The sequence below is a fragment of the Crocuta crocuta genome, unplaced genomic scaffold (assembly GCF_008692635.1).
Source record: "Crocuta crocuta isolate KB4526 unplaced genomic scaffold, BGI_CrCroc_1.0 scaffold619, whole genome shotgun sequence".
NCBI classification, from domain to species: Eukaryota; Metazoa; Chordata; class Mammalia; order Carnivora; family Hyaenidae; genus Crocuta; species Crocuta crocuta.
Window position 1 is genome coordinate 2053904 of NW_027533395.1, and position 25106 is coordinate 2079009.

The following is a 25106-nucleotide window of genomic DNA, read 5'->3' on the forward strand; positions in this document are numbered from 1 at the left end:
GGGGCGGGACGAGAGGCGGTTCCCCGGCCTGGGCAGCAGGTTAGTACTCGCCAGGCTTTCAACGCAGGGTGCATCTGTTGGCACTTGTCTCAGTTCATTCTTCTGGGGGCCAGGTAAGGGGTCTTGGGAGGAGGGCGCCTACCACACCTTCCTTAAGACCCCATATCCTGGGAGGGAGCCTGGATTTCTGTCTTGACTGCTCAGGAGGGGCTGTTGCCGGAGCTGGGCTTCCACCTGCCAAAGCCACGTGGCGCGAATAGTAGCCTGGGGCTGCCCAGGGACATCTCGCCTACGGTCCTCAGCATCATAAGGCCTCGCTGAGGGGTGGGACGTTATGGGATGTGCATCTTTCTTCACATCTGTGTTAGGGTCCAGGATGGAGGAATCCGGTGGTGGGAGGCTGCCTGTCGGAGGGCAAGAGGCAGCCTGGGGACTGGCCCTGAACGCCGAGGTGAGCCGACGGCAGCAGGGGTGAAAGGCGTTTTGGAATGGCCAGGTTTTGCTAAGCAGCGTTGGACCGAGCGGCGCACCGTTTGCAGTCCTGGAGGAGGCAAAAAACGGGCCTGCACTTAAAGGCAACCAAGAGCGAAAGGGATTCTGGGTGGGTTGAGAGGTGCCTCCTCCCATCCCTTCCCCATGCTGACGCCAAGAAGGGGAAGGAGTCAATCACCTACGTACCAGGTCGTGTTCTAAACTCTGATGACACAGCAGGGGACAAAATCTGTCCTCATGGAAATTACGTACTTCCTAGTGGAATGCTTTTCACATAAGATTTCATTTCATTCTCATGGCCCTAGAAATTGGTAGTTTTAAGAATATAGAGTCGGGAGGTGAACTCAGTTCTGACTCTTGAGGAAATGACTTTAACGCTACTGTATTGTCCAGGTAGGTGGAACAGAACGGCTTATATTTGTGATGTGAACCCAGAACTTTAAGAGTTGATAAAGTGGTGGCACTAATGATAAACCTGGACGTTTGTAGTCGTGTGTGTGCCTCATGCTTCCTTCACTGGGTTCCTGTGAGGATTATGTGAATAATTATGTGTCAAGTACATAAAACACTGCCTGGCACATAGGAAGTGCTACGTAGAGCTTAGCTATTATTTTTCGTCTAGGTTTTTGGGCTTTTCTCCTCTTCCTATCAGGAGGCTTTCCAGTCTAGTCATTCTCACCGGAATGAAGGCAGATTTTCCCTGAATAGTCTTTAGCGGTTTATGCATTAAACTAAAGTGTGTTTTTAAACGTCTGCTAGCTGCATACCTGCTTCAGATCTTTGGAGAGAGCACTCAGTTCAGAACCTTGACTAAGTAGGTGTAAGATGAATGGCTAATTCAGAGCGTACATTTCTACCATGTACCCATCTCTAGCCTGTTGTTTCTTTTGTGAAAAAGGCAGGCAGGCTTCTCTTTCTGAGTTGTCTGGTGTTGCCTTAGGGTCACAGAAGTGTACCTGGGCCTGCTGGTGTAATTATTAGCCTCATTCTCCCAACTTTCTCTAGGCAGCCTTGGCACCAACCCTCGCCTATCTCAAGTGGTCCTTGTGTTTGATCTTCTTGACTCTTTGGCTGCCTTGATCTTCCACTGATGGAAGTAGCAGTGATGATGTTTTGTTTTTTGCCTATCTGGGATACAAACAGGGAAAAATATATGTATTATATATATGTTTATATTATATATATATTTTAATAGAAGTTATTGTCAAATTGGCTTATATACAACACCCAGTGCTCATCCCAACAACTGCCCTCCTCAAGGCCCATCACCCACTTTTCCCTCTTCCCCACCCCCCATCAACCCTCAGTTTGTTCTGTGTATTTAAGAGTTTCTTATGGTTTGCCTCTCTCCCTCTCTCAAACAGGGAAATCTTGAATCCTTTCCCCCACATGCAGGAAGATACCCAGAGGGAGTTTGGAAGCCTGTTCTCTGAGCTGTGATACTGTTTGCCAGAGAAAATAAATTCTTTTTTTTTTTTAATGTAAGCTGTATCTGTAACGTGGGGCTTGAACTCAGGACCCCAACATCAAGAGTTGCATGCTGTACCAACTGAGCCAGCCAGGCGCCCTGAACATCAAATCTCTATAAGAAGGATGAGCATTACTTCAGGAGAGGTAATAGGTTATTTCATTTTTTTCTCTTTTTTCTCTCTCCCTTTCCTTCTCTTCCTTCCTTCCTTCCTTCCTTCCTTCCTTCCTTCCTTCCTTCCTTTCTTCCTCTCTCTGCCTGTAGGATGGAGGACCAATCTAACTGACCCTAAGCCTTGTGACCTTGGGAAAGTAGGCCCCTTCAGAATTGGGGCCACCCTGGACATGATTACGGCTTCTTTAGGGAATACTAGGTGCAGCTTATGTGGGAAAAGGGAGAATAACTGTTAGAGAAAACCTAGGGACTGGATAGGACTCCATATAGGAGGGAGCCATCGGCAGCTTTGTGACAGAAAGCTTGCTCTTACCTCTGTAACTAAGACAGGTTCTGAGTTTGACTTGAAAGGGTGATGTCCTTGATGCCTAGAGAGCCCACAAATAAGCTGGAATGCATTTCAGTCAGGCAGTAAGTATTTTTAGAGGGCCCGCGAGAGCTACACAGGAACCTTACAATCGCCCAGAGAAGGCTAACTTTACGCAAATTACCGTACATGACAAGAAAGTGATGATTACAAAGCTGAGCATGTTGCAAATGAAGATAGGATGTTGTGACATAGGGTTTGAGTTTGCCCTGAAGGAGTCCTGGACCTGTGCCCATTGGGGGGCAGCCGGTATTCAGGAAATGCTTTATTATTATTTTAAAACATTTATTCATTTTTGAGAGGGAGAGAGAATCCCAAGCAGGCTCCATGCTATCAGCGCAGAGCCCAATGCAGGGCTTGATCGCATAAACTATGAGATCGTGACTTGAGCTGAAATCAAGAGTCAATGCTTAACCTACCGAGCAACCCAGGTGCCCCAGGGGAAATGTTTTAGCCATACGGGGCACCTGGATGGCTTGGTCAGTTAAGTGTCCAACTTCGGCTCAGGTCATTATCTCACGATTCGTGGGTTCGAGCCCCGTGTTGGGCTCTGTGCTGACAGCTAGCTCAGAGCCTGGAGCCTGCTTTGGATTCTGTGTCTTCCTTTCTCTCTGACTGTCCCCTCCTCACGCTGTCTCTTTCTCTCAGAAATAAATAAAAACATTTTTAAAAAATTAAAAAGAATTAAGGTTTTTTTTTGTTGTTGTTTTGTTTTTTGCCTTATGTTTTATGTAATACAGGAGCTGAGCAACTCCTATTCCGACCTTAGTAATTAGGGCAAATTTTCTTGAATTAGCAAATGATTACCCCTCTGTGGTAGAAGTACTTCCATTATGAAAGGCAGAGGACTTTCTCGTGTTGGGTTGAGGATAGAGAGAGATGTCCAAAGACAGGCTCTGTGTGTGTGTGTGTGTGTGTGTGTGTGTGTGTGTGTGTGTGTAAGCATAGAATGTTGTTTGGTTGGGCTGTCTCCAGCAGGCAGGCTAGAGCGGCTGCATGGGGCTCTGTAAGCCAAGGCTGTGTGTGATCTGCTGGCCACTCCTAGCCCCCTCTAGGGTCAGGGAAAGTAAACTCTGGCCTCTCTAGCATTCCTGGGGTCAGTTGTGACTGCATGAAATACCTTTGGTCTTTGAACCAATCTGCAGGAGGTCAAGTCAGCCTGTCCACAGAAAGCAAAGCCCAGAACTTTCCCTTGGGCTTTGTGGCAGAGTGAGAGAAGTAGAAGTCTGGCAGGGGACACTCGCTGTGTGGCTTCTGACTGCTCCAGAGGTTGCCACTCAGTGGTGGCCTCAGAGCCAGGTGAGGATACCATGGAAACTCCACGTTAGGCCTCCCCTTCTCTCCTGGCTCCTTTCTCCCAGGAAATGACTCACCTCTATCACGTCAACTTGCTGAAGTCTCTTCCACTCCAACAACAAATCTAAACATTGATCATCTCTCCCGTTGCTGCATTTGTTGGCTACTTGTGTCTCCTACCTCTCCGGTTGTTCTTTCTGATCTATTTGGGCTTCCTTTTTTGGGCTTGGCTCTTAAATGTAGTGGTTTTCAGGATATGTCCTCAGCACTTGATCCTTCCCGTTTTGTGCATTCTCACCGGAAAACTTAAACTGCCTTGATGCTGCTGACTCATCATTTTACTTTTTTTTTTTTTAATGTTTATTTTTGAGACAGAGAGAGAGAGCATGAACAGGGGAGGAGCAGAAAGAGAGGTAGACATAGAATCCGAAGCAGGCCCCCAGGCTCTGAGCTGTCAGCACAGAGCCCAATGTGGGGCTTGAACTCACGAGCTGTGAGATCAAGACCTGAGCTGAAGTCGACGCTTAACCGACTGAGCCACCCAGGCACCCCTCATTGTTTTACTTCTAACTCAGACCTCCATACTTTCTTTTAAGCCTTAATATCCAGTTGCTGAGGAACTGGACCTCTCACTCAGCATTTACTTGAATTCTTGTGCTAGGCACTGGGGTAGCAGAGTGAGCAAAATGGATGTAATCGTAATCCCTGGCCCCAGGGAGCTTATGGCCTAGAGGGGAAGGTAGGCATTAATTAAAATAAAACCACAGAAGGGTGCCTGGGTGGCTCAGTTGGTTAAGTGTCTGACTCTTGATTTTGGCTCAGGTCATGATCTCATGGTTAGAGAGTTTGAGCTCCACTCCCCCCATCTGGCTCTGCACTGATAGCCTGGAGCCTGCTTGGGTTTCTCTCTCTCTCTCTCTCTCTCTCTCTCTCCCTCNAATAAACTTAAAAAAAAAAAAAACAACCCACAGTGTTAAGGCAAACTGGTATAGCTCTGAAGAAAAAGCAGAGGGCTGCAGGCTTATTCAGAGCACCTGATCTAGTTGCCAGGCTAGAAGCGGTAAGGGTCCTTCAAAGGATTCCCCAAGGAAGGGTTTAAGCCAAGATTTGAAGGATGAGTAGGTGCTTCCTTGCAAGTAGACTGTCCTGGAGAGGGTGGACTCTTGAAGTTATGTGCTGCTATTTATTCTGAGGCAGCTCTGCTGTGCCTTCCCAGGAAGCTATGGGGGTGGGTGGGTCTTTATTGGGATGGGAGTCTTTGGTAGAATTCTCCTTTCGTTTTACCACTACTTAATATAAAACATGTATTTTTAACTAGTCTTATGGCTTCTGTCAGCAATATGTTTCCTTTCCCGAATACTGTAAATGCTGGCGTTGTTTGCTTAATTTTGCGAGTGCTTTTGGAGTTTGGTGATTATATAGCTCGAGATGACTTTAAATCTTGCTCAAGCTGTGCCTATGAACTTGTAACATATATAGAAAATCGTCAGTTAAGGTGATTTCCCCCCCTAAGTTTATTTATTTATTTTGAGAAAGAGAGGGAGAGAAAGAGAGGGAGAGAGAAAATTAAGTAGGCTCTGCACTGTCAGCGCAGAGCCCAGTGAGGGGCTCGAATTCAGGAACAGTGAGATCATGACCAGAGCCAGAATTGGATGCTTAACTGACTCAGCCACCCATGTATTTTTCAAAGAAAAATAAAAAGACCTAGTTGTAGAAGATAGAGAGTTAAATCTGAAAATTATACCTTAAAAAAAAAAAAAGGTTGGGTAGGTGTTAGTGAAGAGGGGAAGAAACAGTATTCTGGACAGGGAATGGCATTTGTAAAGGACCTGAGACAGGTGGCAGCCTACTGCGTTGAAGAAAGTCTCACGGTACTTGAAACCCAACACATGGAAAATCCATCTCTGTGTTTTCTTCCTTAAAGACTGTTTTTCCATATTCTTTGTCTAGGCACATTATGGCCCAAGTCAGAAATACTGGGTATCACTCTAGATACTTGTGATGTGTCAACTTAGCTAGGCACCCCCCTCCATCCCTGTCTCTGGTATGCTTCCAGTTTAAAGTGAGCCAGGAGAAAGGGGGGCCTGGGTGGCTTAGTCGGTTAAGCGTCCGACTTTCGCTTAGGTCATGATCTCGCAGTTCGTGGGTTTGAGCCCCGCGCCGGGTTCTGTGCTGACTGCCAGCTTAGAGCCTGGAGCCTGTTTCAGAGTCTGTGACTCCCTCTCTCTCTGACCCTCCCCTGCTCACGCTGTCTCTCTCTCTCTCTCTCCTAGAAATAAATAAAACATTAAAAAAAAAAAAAAAGTGAGCCAGGAGGGAGAAACAGCTATTTTGTAGCACACACACCTCCCAGTAATTCCATCAAACATGAATTTAGGTGCTGTGGTGAAGGGATTTTGCAAATATAATTAAAGTCCTAATTGGTTAGCTTTGAGTTAATCTAAGGGGAGATTATCCTGGGTGGCCTGACTTAATCAGATGGAATCCCTTTAAAAGAGGGCGAGGCATCCCCTTGGGTCACAGACTCCAGCCGGAGCTGGGCCTCCATGCCTCCATCGCCCTCCTTCCCTCCCAGGGTCATCCCTTGCTAACTGCCCGCAGCTGCTGCTTCAGGCTTGCCTAGCACAGCTCCCACGATTATGTAAGCCAGGCTGCTAATTCCTCATATTGAATCCATTTTTATAGATTTCTCAGTATTACGCGAGTATATGTAAAGGATATATTTATCCTATTGATTCTGCATCTGTGCTTGAACCCTGACTAATAAGCGTATTCTTCCTGTAACCAGTCATTTAGCAAATCCTGAGATTCTGCTGCTTTAAAAGTTTCTGTTCTTTTGGTCCCTCCTCTCTGTTCTGTGCCTCAGGGCTCATATGAACTCCACCTCTTCTTTGCCGGGATCATTGAAGTTCTTGTCCAGCTGTCTCTCTGCATCCTATGAGGTCCTACCACACTGAGTTTATTTTCATGTCGCTGCCCAGAGTTCTCTTTCTTTCTTTTAATATTTATTTATTTTTGAGAGACCCAGCACGAGCAGGGGAGAGGCAGAGAGGGGAGACACAGAATCCGAGGCAGGGTCTAGGCTCCAAGCTGTCAGCACAGAGCCTGATGTGGGGCTTGAACCTACAAACCATGAGATCATGACCTGAGCTGAAGTCAGATGCTTAACTGACTGAGCCATCCAGGCGCCCCTCATTTCCTTTTTAACATTTACTTATTTTTGAGAGATAGAGACAGAGCACAAGCAGGGGACAGCGTTGTCTTTCTAAACAACAGTTCTGATCTTGCCACTCTGCTTAAAAATCTTGTAAGGGCTTCCTGAAATTTCTCAGGCAAAAACTCAAAAGCTTAAAAAAAAAAGATTTTAGTTTTGGGATGCCTGGGTGCCTCAGTAGGTTAAGCATCCTACTCCTGACCTCAGCTCAGGTTATGATATTACAATTCGTGGGGTTGAGCCTCGAATTGGGCTCTGTGCTAATGGTGCGGAGCCTGCTTGGGATCGTATCTCTCCCCCTCTCTCTGTCTTTCCCTCGCTCATGCTCTCTCTCCCTTTATTTATTTCTCTCTCTCTCAAAATAAATAAATAAACTTCAAAAAGATATTTTATTTTTAAGTAATCTGTACACCCAGTGCGGAACTTGAACTCACAGCCTTGAGATCAAGAGTCGCACACTACCAACTGAGCTAGCCAGGTGCCTTAAAAGCCTTAACTCTTTTATATAACTCCATTTTCTCTCTTGTCTCAGCATATCAATTATACTTCCTTTGAAAAAAATTTTAGTGGTTCCATAGAGCTTGCCATGTACATTTACAGCTAATCCAAGTCCACTTTCAAATAACGCTAAACCACTTTAGCGGTAGTGCAGGTAATTTACACCAGTATCCCCAGCTACTCCCTCCTTCCTGTGAACAGTGCTACTGTCATTCTTGTGGAGTATCCATAGCCATTATCATCGAATACATTGTTGCGGCTCTTATTTTGAACAAACTGTTATCTGTTAACTGTTAACAATTAGAATAAGAAACACAAAGGGGCGCTTGGCTGGCTCAGTAGGTAGAGCATGTGACTCTTGATCTCCGGGTTGTAAGTTCAAGCCCCACATTGGGTATAGATATTACTTAGAAAAAGAAAAAGAAAGATTTTATTTTACCTTCATATATTCCTTCTGACACTCTTTCTTTATGTAGGTCTGAGTTTATAACCTATATCATTTTCTTTCTCTCTGAAGAACTTCTAACATCTTGCAAGTCAGGTCTATTGGTGATAAATTCCCTCAATTTTGTTTTCTGGGAAAGCCCATATTTCTCCTTCGCTTTAAAGGATAAATTTGCTGATGTAGAATTCCAGGTTGGTGGGGGTTTTTTCTTTCAGTGCTTTAAAGTATTTCACTCTACTCTCCTTGCTTGCATGGTATCTGAGGAGAAATCCAATAGAGTTCTTATCTTTGTTCCTCTATCGGTAAGGTGTTTTCTTTTCCCTCCCTGAGACTTCTTCCTTGATTTTCTTTGTCTTGATTTTCTGCAATTTGAAATATAATGTGACTAGTTTTTTTTTTTTTAATTTTAATCTGAGTATAGTTAACATTTAGTGTTATATTAGTTTCAGGTGTACAATTAGTAATTCAATTCTATATATTACTCAGTGCTCGTCATGATCAGTTTACTCTTTTTTAAAATGTCTGTTTAATCCCCTTACCTGTTTGATCCATCCCTCCACCCACCTCTGCTCTGGTAACCATCAGTCTGTTCTCTATAGTTAAAAGTCACATTGAGGGGCACCTGGGTGGCTTGGTCGGTTAAGCGTCTGACTCTCGCTTGGGTCATGATATCGCGGTTCGTGGGTTCGAGCCCTGCGTCGGGCTCTGTGCTGACTGCCAGCTCAGAGCCTGGAGCCTGTTTAAGTCTGTGACTCCCTCTCTCTCTGACCCTCCCCTGGCTCACGCTGTCTCTCTCTCTCCTAGAAATAAATAAAAATATTTAAAAAAAAAAAAAAAGAGTCACATTGGGGCACCTGGGTGACTCGGTTGAGCATCCGACTTCGGCTCAGGTCATGATCTCACAATTAATGGGTTCGAGCCCCATGTCGGGCTCTGTGCTGACAGCTCAGAGCCTGGAGCCTGCTTCACATTCTGTGTCTCCTCTCTCTGCCCTTCCCCCTCTCATGCTGTGTTTCTCTCTGTCTTAATAATAAATAAACATTAAAAAAAGAGTCCTTTTTTTGCTTGTTATCTTTTTTTATTTGTTCATTTGTTTTGTTTTTAAATTCCACATACAAGTGGAAACGTATGGTATTTGTCTTTCTCTGACTTATTTCACTTAGCATAATACTCTCTAAATCCATCCATGTTGTCGCAGATTTCAAGATTTCATTATCTTATGGCTCAGTAATATTCCATTGTATGCATATACCTCATCTTTTTTACCCATTCATCTATCCATGGACACTTGGGCTGCTTCCATAATTTGGCTATTGTAAATAATTTTGTAATAAACATAGGGGTGCACATATCTTCTCAAATTATTATTTTCATATTCTCTGGGTAAATACCCAGTAGTGGAATTTCTGGATCACATGGTAATTCTATTTTTAATTTTTTGAAGAACTTCCATACTGTTTTCTATAATGGCTGTACCAATTTGTATTCCCACCTAGGAGTAGTTTTTTTTTCCCCCCAAAGTTTATTTATTTTTGAGAGAGAGAAGGAGACAAGAAGGGCAGGGAGAGAGGGAGAAACAGAGTCCCAAGCAGGCTCTGTGCTTTCAGTGCGGAGGCTGACAGACTCAAACACAGTGAACCTTGCGATCATGACCTGAGCTGAAACCCAGAGTCAGATACTTAAGTGACTTAGTGACTTAGCCACTCAGGCGCCCCTAGATTATTTTTTAAAGATTTTCTCTTTTTTTTTTTTTTATCTTATTATGTTTTTAACGTTTATTATTGAGAGAGAGAGAAAGAGAGACAGAACACGAGCAGGGGAGCGGCAGAGAGAGGGGGAACACAGAGTCCAAAGCAGACTTTAGGCTCTGAGCTATCAGCACAGAGCCCGACGTGGGGCTCACACTCATAAACCACGATATCATGACCTGAGCCAAAGTTAGACACTCAACCAACTGAGCAACCCAGGCACCCTTCTTCTTTTTTTTTTTTTAAGTTTATTTATTTTGAGAGAGAGAGAGCGTGCACACACATTCAAGTGGGGAAGGGCAGAGAGAGTAGAGAGAGAGTCCCAAGCAGGTTCTGCACTGTCAGTGCAGAGCCCAGCTCAGGGCTTGAACTTAGGAACCTCAAGATTGTGACCTGAGCCAAAACCAAGAGTCAGACGTTTAACTGACTGAGCCACCCAGGCGCCCCTAGATTTTTTTTTTAAAAGATTTTATTTCTAAGTAATCTACACCCAACATGGGGCTTGAATTCACAACCCTTAGATCAAGAGTCATATGCTCCATTGACTGAGCCAGCCAAGCACCCTTAGGTGTAGATTTTTTGGTAGTTATCCTTGGTGTTCTCTGAGCCTCTTAGACTTGTGGCTTGATGTCTGTCATTCATTTTGGAAAATTCTCAGTTATTATTGCTGCAAATATTTCTTCTGTTCCCTCCCCTCTTCACCTTCTGGCATTCCCATTACATGTATGTTACACCATATGTAATTGCCCCAGGGTTCTTGGATTTTCTATTCTGGTTTTTTTATTTTACTTTTTCTCTACTTTACCATTTGAGAGTCTTCTGCTAACACATATTTAAGCTCACTGATTCTTTCCTTGGCCATGTCCAGTGTACCGATGAGCTCATGAAAGTTCTCAGAGGTACCTAGCTAGTTCAGTCAGTAGAGCATGTGCCTCTCAATCTCACAGTCATGAGATCAAGCCCCATGGACATGGAGCCTACTTAAAAAAGAAAAAAAGGAGGGGGCACCTGGGTGGCTCAGTTGGTTAAGCATCCAACTTCGGCTCAGGTCATGGTCTCACAGTTCGTGAGTTTGAGTCCTGCATCAGGCTCCACACTGACAGCGCAGAGCCTGCTTGGGGTTCTTTCTCTCTGCCCCTCCCATATGCTTTCTCAAAATAAATAAATAAAATTTAAAAAATAAATTAAAAATAAAAAGAGATTGACAGTCACTATATTAAATGGGGTGCTTGGCTGGCTTAGTCAGTAAAACATGCAACTCTTGATCTCAGAGTTGTGAGTTTGAGCCCCATGTGGAGATTACTTAAAATCTTTTAAAAATAAAAAGGTGGTGCGCCTGGGTGGCTCATTCAGTTAAGTGTCTGACTTCGGCTCAGATCATGATCTCATGGTTTGTGAGTTCAAGCCCTGCATTGGACTCTTTGCTGACAGCTTGGAGCCTGGAGCCTGCTTTGGATTCTGATTTCTAACATTTCCTTTTGATTCTTTCTTAGAGTTTCCATTCCTCTGCTTATATTGTCCATCTGTTCTTGCATGTTGTCCACTTTCCCATTGGAGTCCTTGGCATATCAATCATAGTTATTTAAACTCCTTTTTTAAGATGCGCCTGGGTGGCTCAGTCGGTTAAGCATCTGACTTTGGCTCAGGTTATGACCTCACGGTCCGTGGGTTCGAGCCCCGTGTCGGGCTCAGTGCTGACCGCTCAGAGCCTGAAGCCGGCTTCAGATTCTGTCTCCCTCTCTCTCTCTCTTCCCCTTCCCCGCTCGTGCTCTGTCTCTTGCTGTTTCTCTAAAATGAATAAACATTAAAAATTTTTAAAAAATTCATTTTTTTAAACATTTTAATGGTTTTTTAATTTTTATTTTTGAGAGAGACGGGGTGCACATGCACATGTGTGTGCAGGTGGGGGAGGGGCAGAGAGAGAGGGAAATGCAGAATCTGAAGTAGAGTTCTAAAGTAAATCACGCTGAATTAAAGTTCTTGCTCTGCCACTGGCTGATGCTTGTGTGACTTGGTAAAGTTGCTTATCTGTGCCCTGGTTTTCTCATCTTAAAATGGGGTTAGATTAAAGGACACTTACTTTATAGGGTTATTGTGAAGATGCATTCAGAAAATGCATGTTAAGCACCAAGCAAAGCGTCTAGCATAGAGTCAAAGTTCAGTAAGTGTTGGCTGTGATAAACATCATCTGGTCCTCACGTGCCCTGTTTGCGGTCCTTGCTGGTTGTTCATTTGGCCTGGGATACCTCTCTAACTTCTCCCCATCCTTCAAAACATTGTTTATTTCTTGTTTTCAAAAAGCATGTTCGGAATTCCTCATCCTCTTTATTTATTTTTTAAATTTATTTATTCATTTTGAGAGAGAGCAGATGCGGGAAGGGCAGAGAGAGGGAAAGAGAGAGAGAATCCTAAGCGGCTCTGAAATGTCAGTGTAGAGCCTGATGGGCTTGAATGCACGAACCACAGAAACCAAAAGTCGGAGGCTTGATCGGCTGAGCCACACAGGTGCCCCATCCTCATCCATTTTAAATGGATGTCCAAAACAGGACACTTTTGCGAGCGCACGGGGATGCTATTAACAATAACCCTGGGGCAGTAGTCCCAGGAAAACTTGGAGATAAGGTCATTGCAGTTTTAGATGCCTCATCTCTGGTTTTTCCACTGCCCTCAGTGTCCACAGCATTGTTCACACTGCTGTCCTTGTGGCTTTACCTCCCACTCTGTAATTCCTTGAGGGCAGGTGTGGTACCTCAGTCACAGCCATGGCCTGAGATCTCTCACAGGACCGGCATGCACCACACACACGTATACAGAAGTGATGACAGTGATCATGCCGTGTTCATTTCTACCTTTGTCTGTAATTGTTTCTACTTTGACTATGATTCATGCCTTCTGCCTCCTTCAGATCAGTCTATCTTCTGGGGCTCACATTCCATCTCTTCTGGGAAGCCCCCTTTTCTTACTGTGCTCCCCCATCTCTGCTTTCTCTCTTCTCCTGTACTTACTCTTGCATGTATATTATATCCTGTTCCACGGGTGGGCTCTTGTTCCCCAAGAATAGGCACGGTGTTACCCCATTTTCCAGTGTCTCCCACAGCAAGGTCAAGCACAGGGCTGGCTACCAGCAGGCCCTCAGGAAACACTTATCGGTGTCCGGTTCCTCAGGCCAGTGACCATTCACTAGGCCCTGCCCAAACTTAGTCAAACGATGCTAGTGGTGGATGAAAGCAGACATTCTACAACCGCAGGAAGTGTTCAGGGCCTCAGGGGCAGGCTGTGGTTTGGGGGACGATCCTCATTTCCCTTCTCTGTTCCTTAAGTCCACAGTTTTGTGTGTGAACAAGATGGAGGCTGATCTGTCTGGCTTTAACATTGATGTCCCCCGTTGGGACCAGTGCACTTTCCTGGGGCGGGTGAAGCACTTCTTCAATATCACAGACCCGCGCACTGTCTTGGTCCCAGAGCGTGAGCTGGACTGGGCCAAGGGGATGGTGGAGAAGAGCAGGTGAGCAGCTGGGGGGACGGGGCCGGAGGCACACGGATCTCTAGGGAGAAGGTGGAAACTAGAGATGTGGGACTAGGCAGAGCTCTCAGGAAGGGGGGAGCACGGTGACTTGGAACACGGGTCCTGGCCGGTAACTCTGTCCATTATCCTTGGGTGGCAGGATGGGGGTCGTGCCTCCAGGCACCCAACTGGAGCAGCTGCTGTATGCCAAGAAGCTGTATGACTCAGCCTTCCATCCTGACACCGGGGACAAGATGAATGTCATCGGGCGGATGTCCTTCCAGGTCCCTGGCGGCATGATCATCACGGGCTTCATGCTCCAGTTCTACAGGTGGAACCTGGGAGCAAGGTGGTGGGCAGTGTGGCCACTTGAATCTGCTGGGCAGGGAGCCATATTATGATGACAATCATAGCCATCTTTATTGACCCCTTACCAAATACCAGGCACTGGGCGACATTCTTCACCTGTATTATCTCATTTAATCTTCGCATCAACCCTACAGAGAGGTACTCTTGTCATCTTCATTTTGTAGATGAAGAACTGAGGTTCTGGAGAGGTGACGTGACTTGTCCAAGTCCACACAGCCAGGAAATATGGGTGCCCGGATGTTAACTGAGGCAGTCCTCTCTAGAACTCTCAATGAATAAGCCATCCTACTTCCCTCTTTAGAAAATACTTACTCAACAATGAAATATTAATATATTTTTATAATGTAATGTCCTAGTAAAAAATATGGGAAGATGACCCTCCTTGCCCCCCCCTCCCCCAAATAGGAAGACCCTTTCAGCCCAGTAGGGAGAGAATAAACTTTCTCTGTAGCTGCTGTAGCTTCTCCCCTGCCTTCCCCTCTTCCTTCTGCCCTTCTTCCCCATGCATCCCTCTGTCCAGTTATTGAGCCAGGCCTTGGGCCAGGTGTTAGGCATATAAAAACTATAGCCCCTGTCCTCAAAGAGCTTCTCCAGTTTTGTTGAAGAAATCAATAGCTAAACAGCTATAGTCTAGCCTGCTAAGTGGTAGGTTGTAGGGAGAATAGGGGGTTATGAGAACAGGGAGCATAGAATGACTCACAGTCGAGGAAGGGTGGGGGAAGGGTCAGGAAGGTTCCAAAGAAGTGATGTCTCAACAAAGCAGGATTTAGCCATGAATGGAAGAGGTGTGTGTGTGTGTGTGTATTCCGGGCAGAGGAACCAGCCTGTGCAAAAGCCCAGGTGCATGAAACAGCATGGGACACTTGGGGAACAGCAGGTAATCTGGGGTGTCCACCAAACCTTGCATGACTCTCCTCTGCCTTTCTGGGCCTCCCTTACGGTAGGACGATGCCGGCTGTGATCTTCTGGCAGTGGGTGAACCAGTCCTTCAATGCCTTAGTCAACTATACCAACAGGAATGCAGCTTCCCCCACGTCGGTCAGGTAGGAGACTTGAACCCCAGGCTGTCCGCGTGGGTCAGGAGTGGGTATTTGTCCTCGTGAGGGAAACAGCCCTTCTACTGGGTTCTCAGGCTATCTTCCCCAGGCGGGGCTTATTCTGGGCAGGTGACCAAGTCCCCTTTTTTACGGTTTGCAAGTATTTTCTGAGGCTGATGAGGAGAGTTATCTTCCTAGACCAGTTCAAAGTTTATTCATTTGTTCATTATCAAGCATTTCTTGGGTAGATATTAAGTGCCTGGCATGGTTCTTACGGAATTTAAGGACTTCTAAGGAAACAAGCTCAATAATCTTAGATCCTAACTGCTGCCATTAAGGAAATAAACAGGTGACAAGATAATGAACAGCAGAGGGGCATCTGTGTGGTTGGGCTGGTTGGGGGAAGTCTTTTCCAGGGAGCCCACATTTCTGCTGATTTCTGAAGGATAAGGATTTAGCCATGTAGAGCCGACAGAAGAATTCCCTGGATAGGGAGCGACAGCATGCAAAGGTGCTGAAGCAGAAAAGAGTTTGCTCTTTGCTTAATGTGCTGAAGGTGGCCACGGGGCTGGAGCATTGTGTGTGTTTAGGGGGGAATGTCATAAGATGGCATTGGGGATAGTTCACATGAGCTTCTCAGACATGAAGCCTCATGTCCAGACTTTCTCAATAGAGTCATGGTCTTGCCCTCAGCCAGCAGGGCCACCCACTCCCAAGCCTGTCTCTCCTCCACTAGGCAGATGGCCCTTTCCTACATCACAGCCACAACCACTGCAGTGGCCACCGCTGTGAGCATGAACATGTTGACAAAGGTATGCTCTTGGGGCAGCTGTGGGCATGGTGGCCACTAGGGGGCAGCAAAATCCTAGGGAAAACATTCCCCCAGGCCTGGCAATGCCCTTGTCTGGGTGAGCCCAGCCAACTAGTGGGAAATGTAGCCGAGCTCTCCCCAGGTTGGTCTTGGGCCTCTGAGGGAATTTGGGTTCCCAGACCAAGTGTCTGGATGTGTGGCAGAAGCGAGGTCTGATTTCTTGTTTTATGGTCCTTAAGCCCCCTCCCCTCCCATCTTCCAGTGACCCTTATTATTCCCTTTCCCCAATAGAGAGCTCCACCCTTGGTGGGCCGCTGGGTGCCCTTTGCTGCTGTGGCTGCTGCTAACTGTGTCAACATCCCAATGATGCGACAGCAGTGAGTATGGGGCTCCCTTTGCCTCCCTATACACCATAAGGTTAGTGGGGCCAGGGCAGAAATCAAGGCAGTGAGTGGCTTTTAGGGGCTGAGGTGGGTGTGGGGAGGGCTGCTGGGCTGCTCCAACAGTGATGGCCACAGGAATGGCAGGTGACTTAGGTTTAGTCTGTGTTGAGTGTTGTCGGAGTCATTTTTTGGATCGTGCGGGATGGGGGTGGGGATAGGGTGGACTCGGGGGCTTCGTAGGAGATCGTGTCCTTTCGACTGCAACCATATTTAAGTTGTGAGCCCTGCCTACTTCCAAAGCCCTGGAGATGGCTTACAGAATGAAACGTAGCAAAGCGAGGTGTCCAAAGATAGAACAGAGCCAAGAAGCTTTGAAAGAAGCCAGAGGAGTAGACAGATGTTTTCCAGGCACCCGGCTCAAGCTTCACAGTGGGAAAGGTTAAATGAGAGATCCGTGTGTCTTGCTGTTCTTGTTTTTTTGACTAGAGAAAGCATCGATGTTCCTCTGTTGTAAAATTTAATGATGTAATATACATAAAGCACTGAAAACAGCTCCTGGAAGGTATCAAATGCTACCTAAGTGTTAGCCCTTACTGCTACTGTTATCGTCATGGCCTTCATCACCATCACCAGTGTCTACCAGCCCCGTTTACTTAGGACTGCTAGCAAGCAGGAACTTAGCACAACAGCGCTTGTGGGAAGAGCCCACTATGGGAAGAGTCATGCATACACATTGGTCCTCTCTTTCCCTCCCCCACCCAGGGTCTCCTTCCCAACAAATAAATGAGCTCCAGCCACCTATCTGGTCCAGGGTCGAGAGCTGTCAAGAACTAACCAGAGAATAATAGCCAGTATAGCTACTATTTACGGAGCAGTCACTCTGTCAGGCGCCAGACTAAGCACTTTGCAGGCATTGTCCTATTTAATCCTCACCATTCCCGTGAAGTGAGTGCCATTTTGCAGATGAGGATAATTGAGTCTTTAGAAGGAATTCGGGAACCTACTCAAGATCAGAGACTTACTCAGCATGTTCAGGATTCAGCCTAGGGAGTCTGAGCCCCGGCCTAGCTCTCTTAGCCACTGCCCTAGATCACTCCTGAGATACCACTCACTGGAATACACAAGGAAGATCAAAGGGCCGGAGTGTAGGAGGTGGCTTTCTGGAGCTTGAGTGTGCTGGCCTTGGTTACCTGGTGTGTCACATTGCTGTAGACAGGCTTCCAGCACCCCCTTCCCATGTTCAGCAGCTCCTGTCTGTGTTTAGGGAACTCATCCAGGGCATCTGCGTGAAGGACGGGAATCAAAATGAGATCGGTCATTCCCGGGTGAGCAGAAGCATCCATTTGGGGTGGGAGGAGGGAATTTCTTATACCTGTTCTGTTCTTAGTGGTTAGAGCAGGCTCAGGTTCTGCTACAGGGTCCCCCTGACTCTATTCTCCTGCCCTTCAATTTCCCTACATTTCTTATTCAGAACAGGCTTGTCATATCCTTTCTCTTATCATTTCTGGTCCTGAATCCATAAAAGTCTAGCTCGGTGAGAGAGGGTTGGGTGAGGATACAGCCCCTGGCAGATCTATCCCTTCCCCTTTATCAGCTCACACCTGATCCTGACTCTTGACCCAGGCTTCCGGTGCGGCCCATGGATACTGGATGAGGTCATTCCTGACAACTTGCTCTTTTCTGTCCTCAGAGAGCTGCGGCCATAGGCATCACACAAGTGGTCATTTCTCGGATCACCATGGCAGCCCCTGGCATGAGTAAGCTAAAGAAGCCCTCCTGTCCTGGGGGACCCTGGAACACAACACGTGATGGAGGCCTCAGCCATACTCAGCTTTTGGGTGGGAAGTGGGGCCCCAGCTTCTACAGCTTGTCAAACTGGCTTTTTGCACCACCAAAAAGAAACAATAAATGTGTGGTCTGCTAGAGATCAGAGCTGATGCTATAGTGGGACTCCTGTTACCCTGTATTAGTGTATCAGATCCACATGTTGTATACCTTACTCCTACGTGGTGCTGGAGTACAGACGCCCACAGGAGAACCGCACTGTAGTTGCCGGAATGTCAGTTAGTCAGAGATGTGGGGAAGAAAGTTCTTTTCATTCCACAGATATTCATTAAGTACCTTCAATGTGCTGGACACAGTGTGGGGTGCCAGGAAGACAGTGGTAAAGAAAACACATCCCCTGCCCTGGTCTTGCTTTTAGCAGAAGCATGTTACAGAGTAGGATACGGGGTTTGTTTGCGTGAGCCTTCAAAGATTCGAGTTTTGAGAAGGACGCTTTGGGCCTGCGGTACATGTCCTAGTGCAGGTGTACAAGTGGAGAAGTTCGGGAAGCACCCTTCTCCTAGGACTTAGGGGACAGGTTAGGGGCGGCCGTGCCTACACGGTCTTAAAGTATTTTCTGGAACGTTAGGGGAGGTGGGGGGAATCACCTGACTTGGGGAAGGGGTCTTGGAGAGAGTCTTAGAGCCCTACCCCCACGCTCTCCCTGGTCTCTTCCAGTCTTGCTGCCAGTCATCATGGAAAGGCTGGAGAAATTGCGTTTCATGAAGGTGAGTGGGGTTCTCTCCTCCGTCTTCCCTGCCCAGAGGCCCCTCAACCTTACCTTAGCAGCTCCTGACCGTCATCCTTCTCTCTAGCTGCTGGCCTTCTCTCCCTTAGGGAGGGCCCATACCGTCCCTGCTGGCTGCCTGCTTTAGATGCTGTAGCCAGTAGATTGGCCTTGTTTGTAGAGAGCAAGAGAAGCCCCCTTGTCTCTCCTTCACAGCTAGGCATTTCATGCCTGTGGGTTTCTAGCGGACTGCTCAGGGGTAGGGCAGCTGTGGGGTTCACGTTAAGATCTTTAAGTCTTATATGGCTCTTTCTTTTGTTTGTTTTTATTCAGAAAGTCAAGGTTCTCCATGCCCCGTTGCAAGTGCTGCTGTCTGGGTGCTTGTGAGTAATGTATTTTCTTTCTTTCTTTCTTTTTTTTTTTAATACTTTTATTTATTTCTAGGGGAGAGAGAGAGAGACAGCATGAGCCGGGGAGGGTCAGAGAGAGAGGGAGACACAGACACTGAAATAGGCTCCAGGCTCTGAGCTGGCAGTCAGCACAGAGCCTGACGCGGGGCTCGAACCCACGAACCGCGAGATCACGACCTAAGCGAAAGTCGGACGCTTAACCGACTAAGCCACCCAGGCGCCCCAATGAGTAATGTATTTTCATGGTTTGGGTTCTGTGGTAGGAAGGTCGCCTTAGCACTGTCTTCTTGTGTTGCCCATGTTGGAGAACGTGCTGTCTTTCACCTGACTTCCACAGCGCCTGAGCTCTGTACGTGGGCCACACAGAGCGCCCTTGCCCCATCTTTCTTTTTTTTTTTTTTTAATGTTTTATTTATTTTTGAGAGAGAGAGAGAGGCAGCATGAGCAGGGGAGGGTCAGAGAGAGAGGGAGACAGAATGTGAAACAGGCTCCAGGCTCTGAGCTAGCTGTCAGCACAGAGTCTGATGCGGGGCTCGAACCCACGAACCATGAGATCATGACCTGAGCCGAAGTCGGATGCTTAACTGACTGAGCCACCCAGGCACCTCTAGCCCCATCTTTCTTGAGGGCATCAGGCCGGCTAGGCTCTGTGTACACGTCTGCATGGAGAGCAGAGTCCTTGGGGGACCCCCTGTCCTGGGGCCTCCTCTGACCTTCAGACCGGAGAGGAGAGGAAAACCACAATACAGTCCCACTACAAAAAAGAAATGATAATCTGGGGGCACGTGGGTGGCTCAAGTCCGACTCTTGGTTTCAGCTCAGGTCATGATCTCATGGCTTGTGAGTTCGAGCCCCATATCGGGCTCTATGCTGACAGTGTGGAGCCTGCTTGGGATTCTCTTTCTCTCTCTCTCTCTCTCTCTCTGCCCATCCCTGCTCACTCTGTCTCTCTCTCAAAAATAAATAAATAAAAAAAAATGATAATTCTGTGACAGAGATAGAGGTGTTCGCTAATGCTGAGGAGGCAAACGAATTGCAATGTTTCACTGTATCAAATCAACATGCTCTACACCTTACGTGGACACAGTATTATATGCCAACTATATTTCAGTATAAATTAACTAAGTAAATACACAGATATGCTGAGACATAAAAATGATGGGACAGCCTGGGGCCATCAAGCATCCCAACCTCACACAAATGGAAAACACTTGCATGCATAGTGAAGTTTGAGAAGCTGCCCTGTTCTGTTCTCTATCAGCCCAGGTGTTCAGGGCCGGGGGCGCAGGACCTCAGGGGTCCTACCCCTCACTGCTCAGTACCCAGGGCTGCTACTTGCACTCCCAGTGCCTTCGTTATCGTCATCTGCTTGAACAGCAGGCAGATGTGGGAGGCGAAGGGAGGCCAATTCCTTCCCATCCCAGAATGACTATCCTGGCACTGAGAGACCAAGAGAAGAGTTGCAGGGAGAGGAGCCGTGGAGCGGCAGGGCAGGCGGGCTGGTGAGTGGGCATCTCCCCCTTCCTTTGGGGGACTCAGAGATAGGGTGTGAGTAGGCCTGCGGGGCGATGCCCTTCACACTTTGTTTCTCTTTTCTTCCAGCCTCATCTTCATGGTGCCGGTCGCATGTGGGCTCTTCCCACAGAAATGGTAACAGCTCTTCGTTCCTTACTTTGTTTTACTGAATGCCCTGTCCCTGCTCTCCCTGACCTGCCTGCGTCCTGAAGGAGACAAGGAGGGGCAGGAAGGGCAGCATGTGTCTAAGGACAAGTGCCTATCAGCCTAAACTCTGGGCCTCTTAGCCCCGGGTGAATGGTAAACCCAAACGGACCTCTAACGGATGGAGGCATGAGTTGCTTCCTCCTAGTGGAGCACGGGCTGCCTTGGAGGGAAGTGGGGGAACAGGAAGAAACTTTCTGTCCCTGCGGGTTAGGTTATTAGATACATCTTCCCTGGCTGGCTCTGGTCCTTGGAATGGAACAAAGGGATAGGTACTTATTCTGGAGTGTGTTTGGTAGGGGGTGGATGACTTGGACCTCTCTCCTTTTCTTGTATATGTCCCGGCAGGGAAGGGGTGTGAGAAGGGATGATGGAAAGGGGAAACAAAGCATCAAATTGTGGGAGGGGAGAGGATTAGCTCCAGGAGACGAGGTGCAGCTTGGATATATACCGAGAAGATGCCAGGTTCCCTTGCCTTAGTATTCATATTTCAGTGTCGTCTGCTAGATTTCTCCCGTGTTCAAGCACCGTGCTTGCAATCTTGCAGAGAAGATGGAAGTTTGGCACCAAGGAAAATGAAGGTCAGGCCTGAGTAGAAGTAAAAGCAATATATTATGTTGTATACAGGCCATTCATTCTGATGGAAAAATCAGGAAGGGCTTCTTAGAGGTGGCATTTGAGTTGGACTTTATCTGACGATAATTTGTTGCTTGTCCGGTTGGCATGCTCATAATCCCCTTCTCTCTTCTCAGTGAACTGCCAGCTTCTTATCTGGAACCAGAGCTCCAAGACACCATCAGAGCCAAGTATGGAGAACTTGTGCCTTATGTCTACTTCAATAAGGGCCTCTAAATGCCTTGCCCCAGTAAGGACCAATCTGTGCCCATGTTCACCAGCTCCTCAGCTGCTCTGTACACCTGTGCCCTCTTTCCTCTTCTCCTGTGGCCTGAAAGCCAGGGTAGATTTCGGAGGTGGGGAGCCTCGTGTTTTCACCCAGGCATCTGGCTTATTGGACTCCAGGGGATAAAAGTGAAGGGGAGCAAAGACCAAATCTTTTATCTGTTCCTCCCTAAACCACCATCCCCTGGAGACCAGGAGCTGAGACCCCCTGAAGGAGGAGCTGATGGGACCTGAGGGAGATACTCAACCATTTGGAAAAATTAGGAAACTTTTGGGATTCTAGTTCCAGCCAGGACTGGGGAAGAGCCCCTGGGGCAGATAGAAGGTCTTACTCCTCTTTCCTCTTCCTTTCCTCCTCATCTTATCTCACGCTATGAAACTTTTTACCCTTGCAGTTCTAGCTCAGGAATGGAGGTGAAGAAACCTTTGTCACCTTGGGGCCCTTCTCCGTTCTTCCGCATTCTCATCCCCAGTGTCCCCTGGTCAGAAAGCGTCTTTGGGAATGCTGCTAATCTTAATTGGTCAGGCACCCAGGGGTTCTTAGTGCTAAAAAGGGTCATTGCATGAGGTAACAAAGTTTAATGGTGCTTTAAGCCCTGTCTATGGACACTGACTTTGTCCTCCTGTGCTAAAATCATGTCTGATTATACCTCTCTGTGTTTAAAAGATAAATCCACTAACTGTGAGTAAAAACAATATATGTAGGCATTAATAACGCATTTTAACGGGTATATTTTCCTAGCTGCCTCCCTTCCTCAGCCCATTGGGTTAAACACCAAAGACTGGTATGTACTGAATAGGAAAGAGAAGTTTTATTTGGATACCTCTGAGAAGTAACCAACCAGGATCAAAGAGCCTTAAAGGATGCACAGCAAAGTGCAGCCATTTGCCCTTCCCATCTGGCTGCTGTAGGTGACTTTCCAGGCTTGGTGTGGGTTGGGGGTGGAAGGAGACCATTGTGGCTTACTAGGGATCAATGTCTGTCTGAGTTTCATCTAGTAGAATTTACTCACTGTTCAAAGGATATCACTGTGAATCAAATAAATTTCTTGAAAGAGCGTAATGAACTGTATGCAGGCTGAATTAGTAAAAGCCTGGATGGAAAGCAGGATCTGGTCTCACTTTGACCTTGGCATGCAAGAGGTTATTACAACTATAAGGGATGTCTGATGCCTGGAGGCAATTGTTTATTTCCCTTATTATGGAGGAAAAATATGCCGGACGCTGCAGAATGGGAGCTGTGTTGTTCTAGAGTGGCAGATTGTGGCTCAAGGGTCCAAATGCACCTGCTACTTGTTTTTGTGTGCCTGGGAATTAAGAATGTTTTATATTTTTAAAGGGTATAAAAGAAGAACCAAGAATATGTGACAGAGAGCCCCATGTATGTGGCACGCAAAGCATAAAATATTTGCTCTCTTCTACTTTACACAAAATGTTTCCTCCACTCTGGAGCAGTGGTTCTTAAGAACATATTTCAGAGTCAACTGGATGGGTTGTTAAAGCAGAAATTGGGAGTCCAGATATGTCTCTTGAGGCAAGGAAAACAAAAGCAAAAATAAACTATTGTTAATTATATCAAAATAAAAAGCTATACAACCAAAGAAGCAGTCAACAAAACTAAAAGACAAGCTACTGAATGGGAGAAGATATTTGCAAATGACATAGCTGATAAAGGGTTATTATCCAAAATGCATAAAGAACTTATACAACTCAACACACACACACACACACACACACACACACACACACACACACACACAAATAATCCAATTAAAAAATGGGCAGCAAAGGGTACCTGGCTGGCTCAGTTGGAAAAGCATGAGACTCTTGATCTTGGGGTTGTGAGTTCAAACCTCACGTTGGGTGTAGAGATTATTTAAATAAAAATAGTTTTTTGAAAAAATAGTCAGAAGACATGAACACACATTTCTCTGAAAAAGACATAACAGGGGAGCGTGGGTGGCTCAAAGTATCCGACTCTTGATTTTGTCTCATGTCATGATCTCATGGTTCTTGGGTTCGAGCACTGTGTCCAGCTCTGTGCTGGCAGCGTGGAGCCTGCTTGGGATTCTCTTTCCCCCTGTCTTTCCCTTGTGGGCGCAATCTCTCTCTCTCAAAATACATAAACATTAAAAAAATTTCAGGGGTGCCTGGGTGGCTTAGTCGGTTAAGGGTCTGACTTGTTTTCAGCTCAGGTCATGATCTTCCAGTTTTGTGGGTTCAGTGTTGGGAACCTGCTTGGGACTGTCCTCTGTCCCTCCCCTGCTCACACTCTGTCTCTTTCAAAATAAATAAACTTAAAGCAATTAAAACAGAACTCATGTAACATAAACTCATCCTTTTAAAGTGTGCAATTCTGTGGTTTTTAGTATATCCACAGAGTTGTAATCATCATCACTAATTTCAGATGTTTTTTACTCCCAGAAGAAACTCTGTACCACCTGGCAGTCTCTGGATTCCCATCATCTGCTACTCCCTTGAACCCCTCATCTACTTTCTGCCTTTATAGATTGGTCTATCCTGGACTTTTCTTATAAATGAAGTCACACAGTTTATGGCCTTCTGTGTCTGACTACTTTTCATTTAGCATAATATTTTCAAAGTTCATCCATTCCATAACATGTGCAATTTGACTTTAGTTGATTTCCGAGCAGAAAAGTCTGTGTGTCTGAGCCAGCTTCCTTAGGATAGGAGATCTGGCCTCCACTTTGCCCATTTCCAAAGGCAAATAGGAAGACCATTACCAGAGCTAGCCAGAGTTTGGAAGCAGTTCCCCACTGATGTTTTTTCAAGAATCAACAACCTTCTCCTTTCCCTCCCAGCTCCTTAAACTTCCTGGCATTCCTCCTCCCTTTATAGACAATCGCTCTTTTGGAAAAGTTTGAAGTTTGTAGTGGCTACAGTTTAAAGGCACTTTAAAAAGTGCTCCCTCAGACTGCACCTTTGCTTCCCTTTGAGTTGGCATCTGTGGGATGTGGGAAGCGAGGTGGCTAGGGTGACTCAAACGGCTTCGTGTGGGAAGTGTTAATCCAGACTGGGCAGGGTTTAGTGTTTCTCCCATGCAGCGGCTTAGTTTAAGCTTTCAGGTAAAGAAAGAAAGGGAAGTTAGGACAGAAACCTCCTGTGTTTGCTAAATTGAAATTAGCATCCTAATGATGATACCTGGCTTTTATATAGGAGGACTTCTCAAACCTTGAGGCCAGGACTGAGACCCTGTGCTGTGAAAATACTTCAGCTTTGCCTGATGCTTTATCTTTATTTCTCCCTTAGGGAGCTTGTGGGATGGATGAATTTCTAAGACATTTGAGATTGGCAGAAAAAAACTTGTCATCTTTTGTAACACTTAGGAAAGCAGGATCAAGATAGAGGCAGAACCCATCTCTTCACTCTTATTTCCCACTTTGCCACCATTTAAGCCAAGAACAAACTCCCTATGGGCTCTGCTATGGGCTAGACTAGGTCAGGCTGCAAAATGCTTTGGCAGGACTTTGAGAGGAAATTGGCAGCTACTGGAATCTGGCTTCTCTGGCATGGGTCTTCACTTGTTCATTTATTTTGCCAACATTGTTGGACTCATGGCTGGGCCTTGTACAAGACGTTGTAGGGATATCTTAAAAAAAAAAAAAAAGAAAGAAAGAGTAACACCTGGTGTGCCATAACAAAGTTGCCAATTTAGTGCCAGGGGTCAGCCAGGTACTTACTACAATCAGATACATACA

General features: G+C 46.4%; 1 protein-coding gene and 1 non-coding gene across 6 annotated transcripts; both read left to right on the forward strand.

The window, feature by feature from the left end:
• The first annotated feature begins 27 nt into the window (after positions 1–27).
• On the forward strand, positions 28–22450 carry SFXN2 (sideroflexin 2). 5 transcript variants are annotated; one of them, XM_077748437.1, is made up of 14 exons: positions 28–113; positions 1857–2106; positions 13023–13207; positions 13368–13538; positions 14521–14619; positions 15350–15425; positions 15716–15801; positions 17072–17132; positions 17498–17564; positions 18310–18359; positions 18692–18741; positions 20371–20418; positions 21240–21293; positions 22130–22450. In XM_077748437.1, exons 2-14 carry the CDS (start codon positions 2086–2088, stop codon positions 22185–22187), a joined length of 1026 nt encoding a protein of 341 aa, XP_077604563.1. In that variant the 5' UTR covers positions 28–113; positions 1857–2085; the 3' UTR covers positions 22188–22450. The 5 variants fall into 5 exon arrangements, with proteins under 5 accessions (XP_077604563.1, XP_077604565.1, XP_077604564.1 ...); XM_077748439.1 differs by having other exon boundaries at positions 49–113; positions 1979–2106; XM_077748438.1 differs by lacking the exon at positions 28–113 and adding an exon at positions 685–885.
• Positions 22451–23180: 730 nt separating this feature from the next.
• On the forward strand, positions 23181–23253 carry TRNAK-CUU (transfer RNA lysine (anticodon CUU)). The gene has a single exon. It is a non-coding gene; the product is annotated as a tRNA-Lys (tRNA).
• The last annotated feature ends 1853 nt before the right edge of the window (positions 23254–25106 follow it).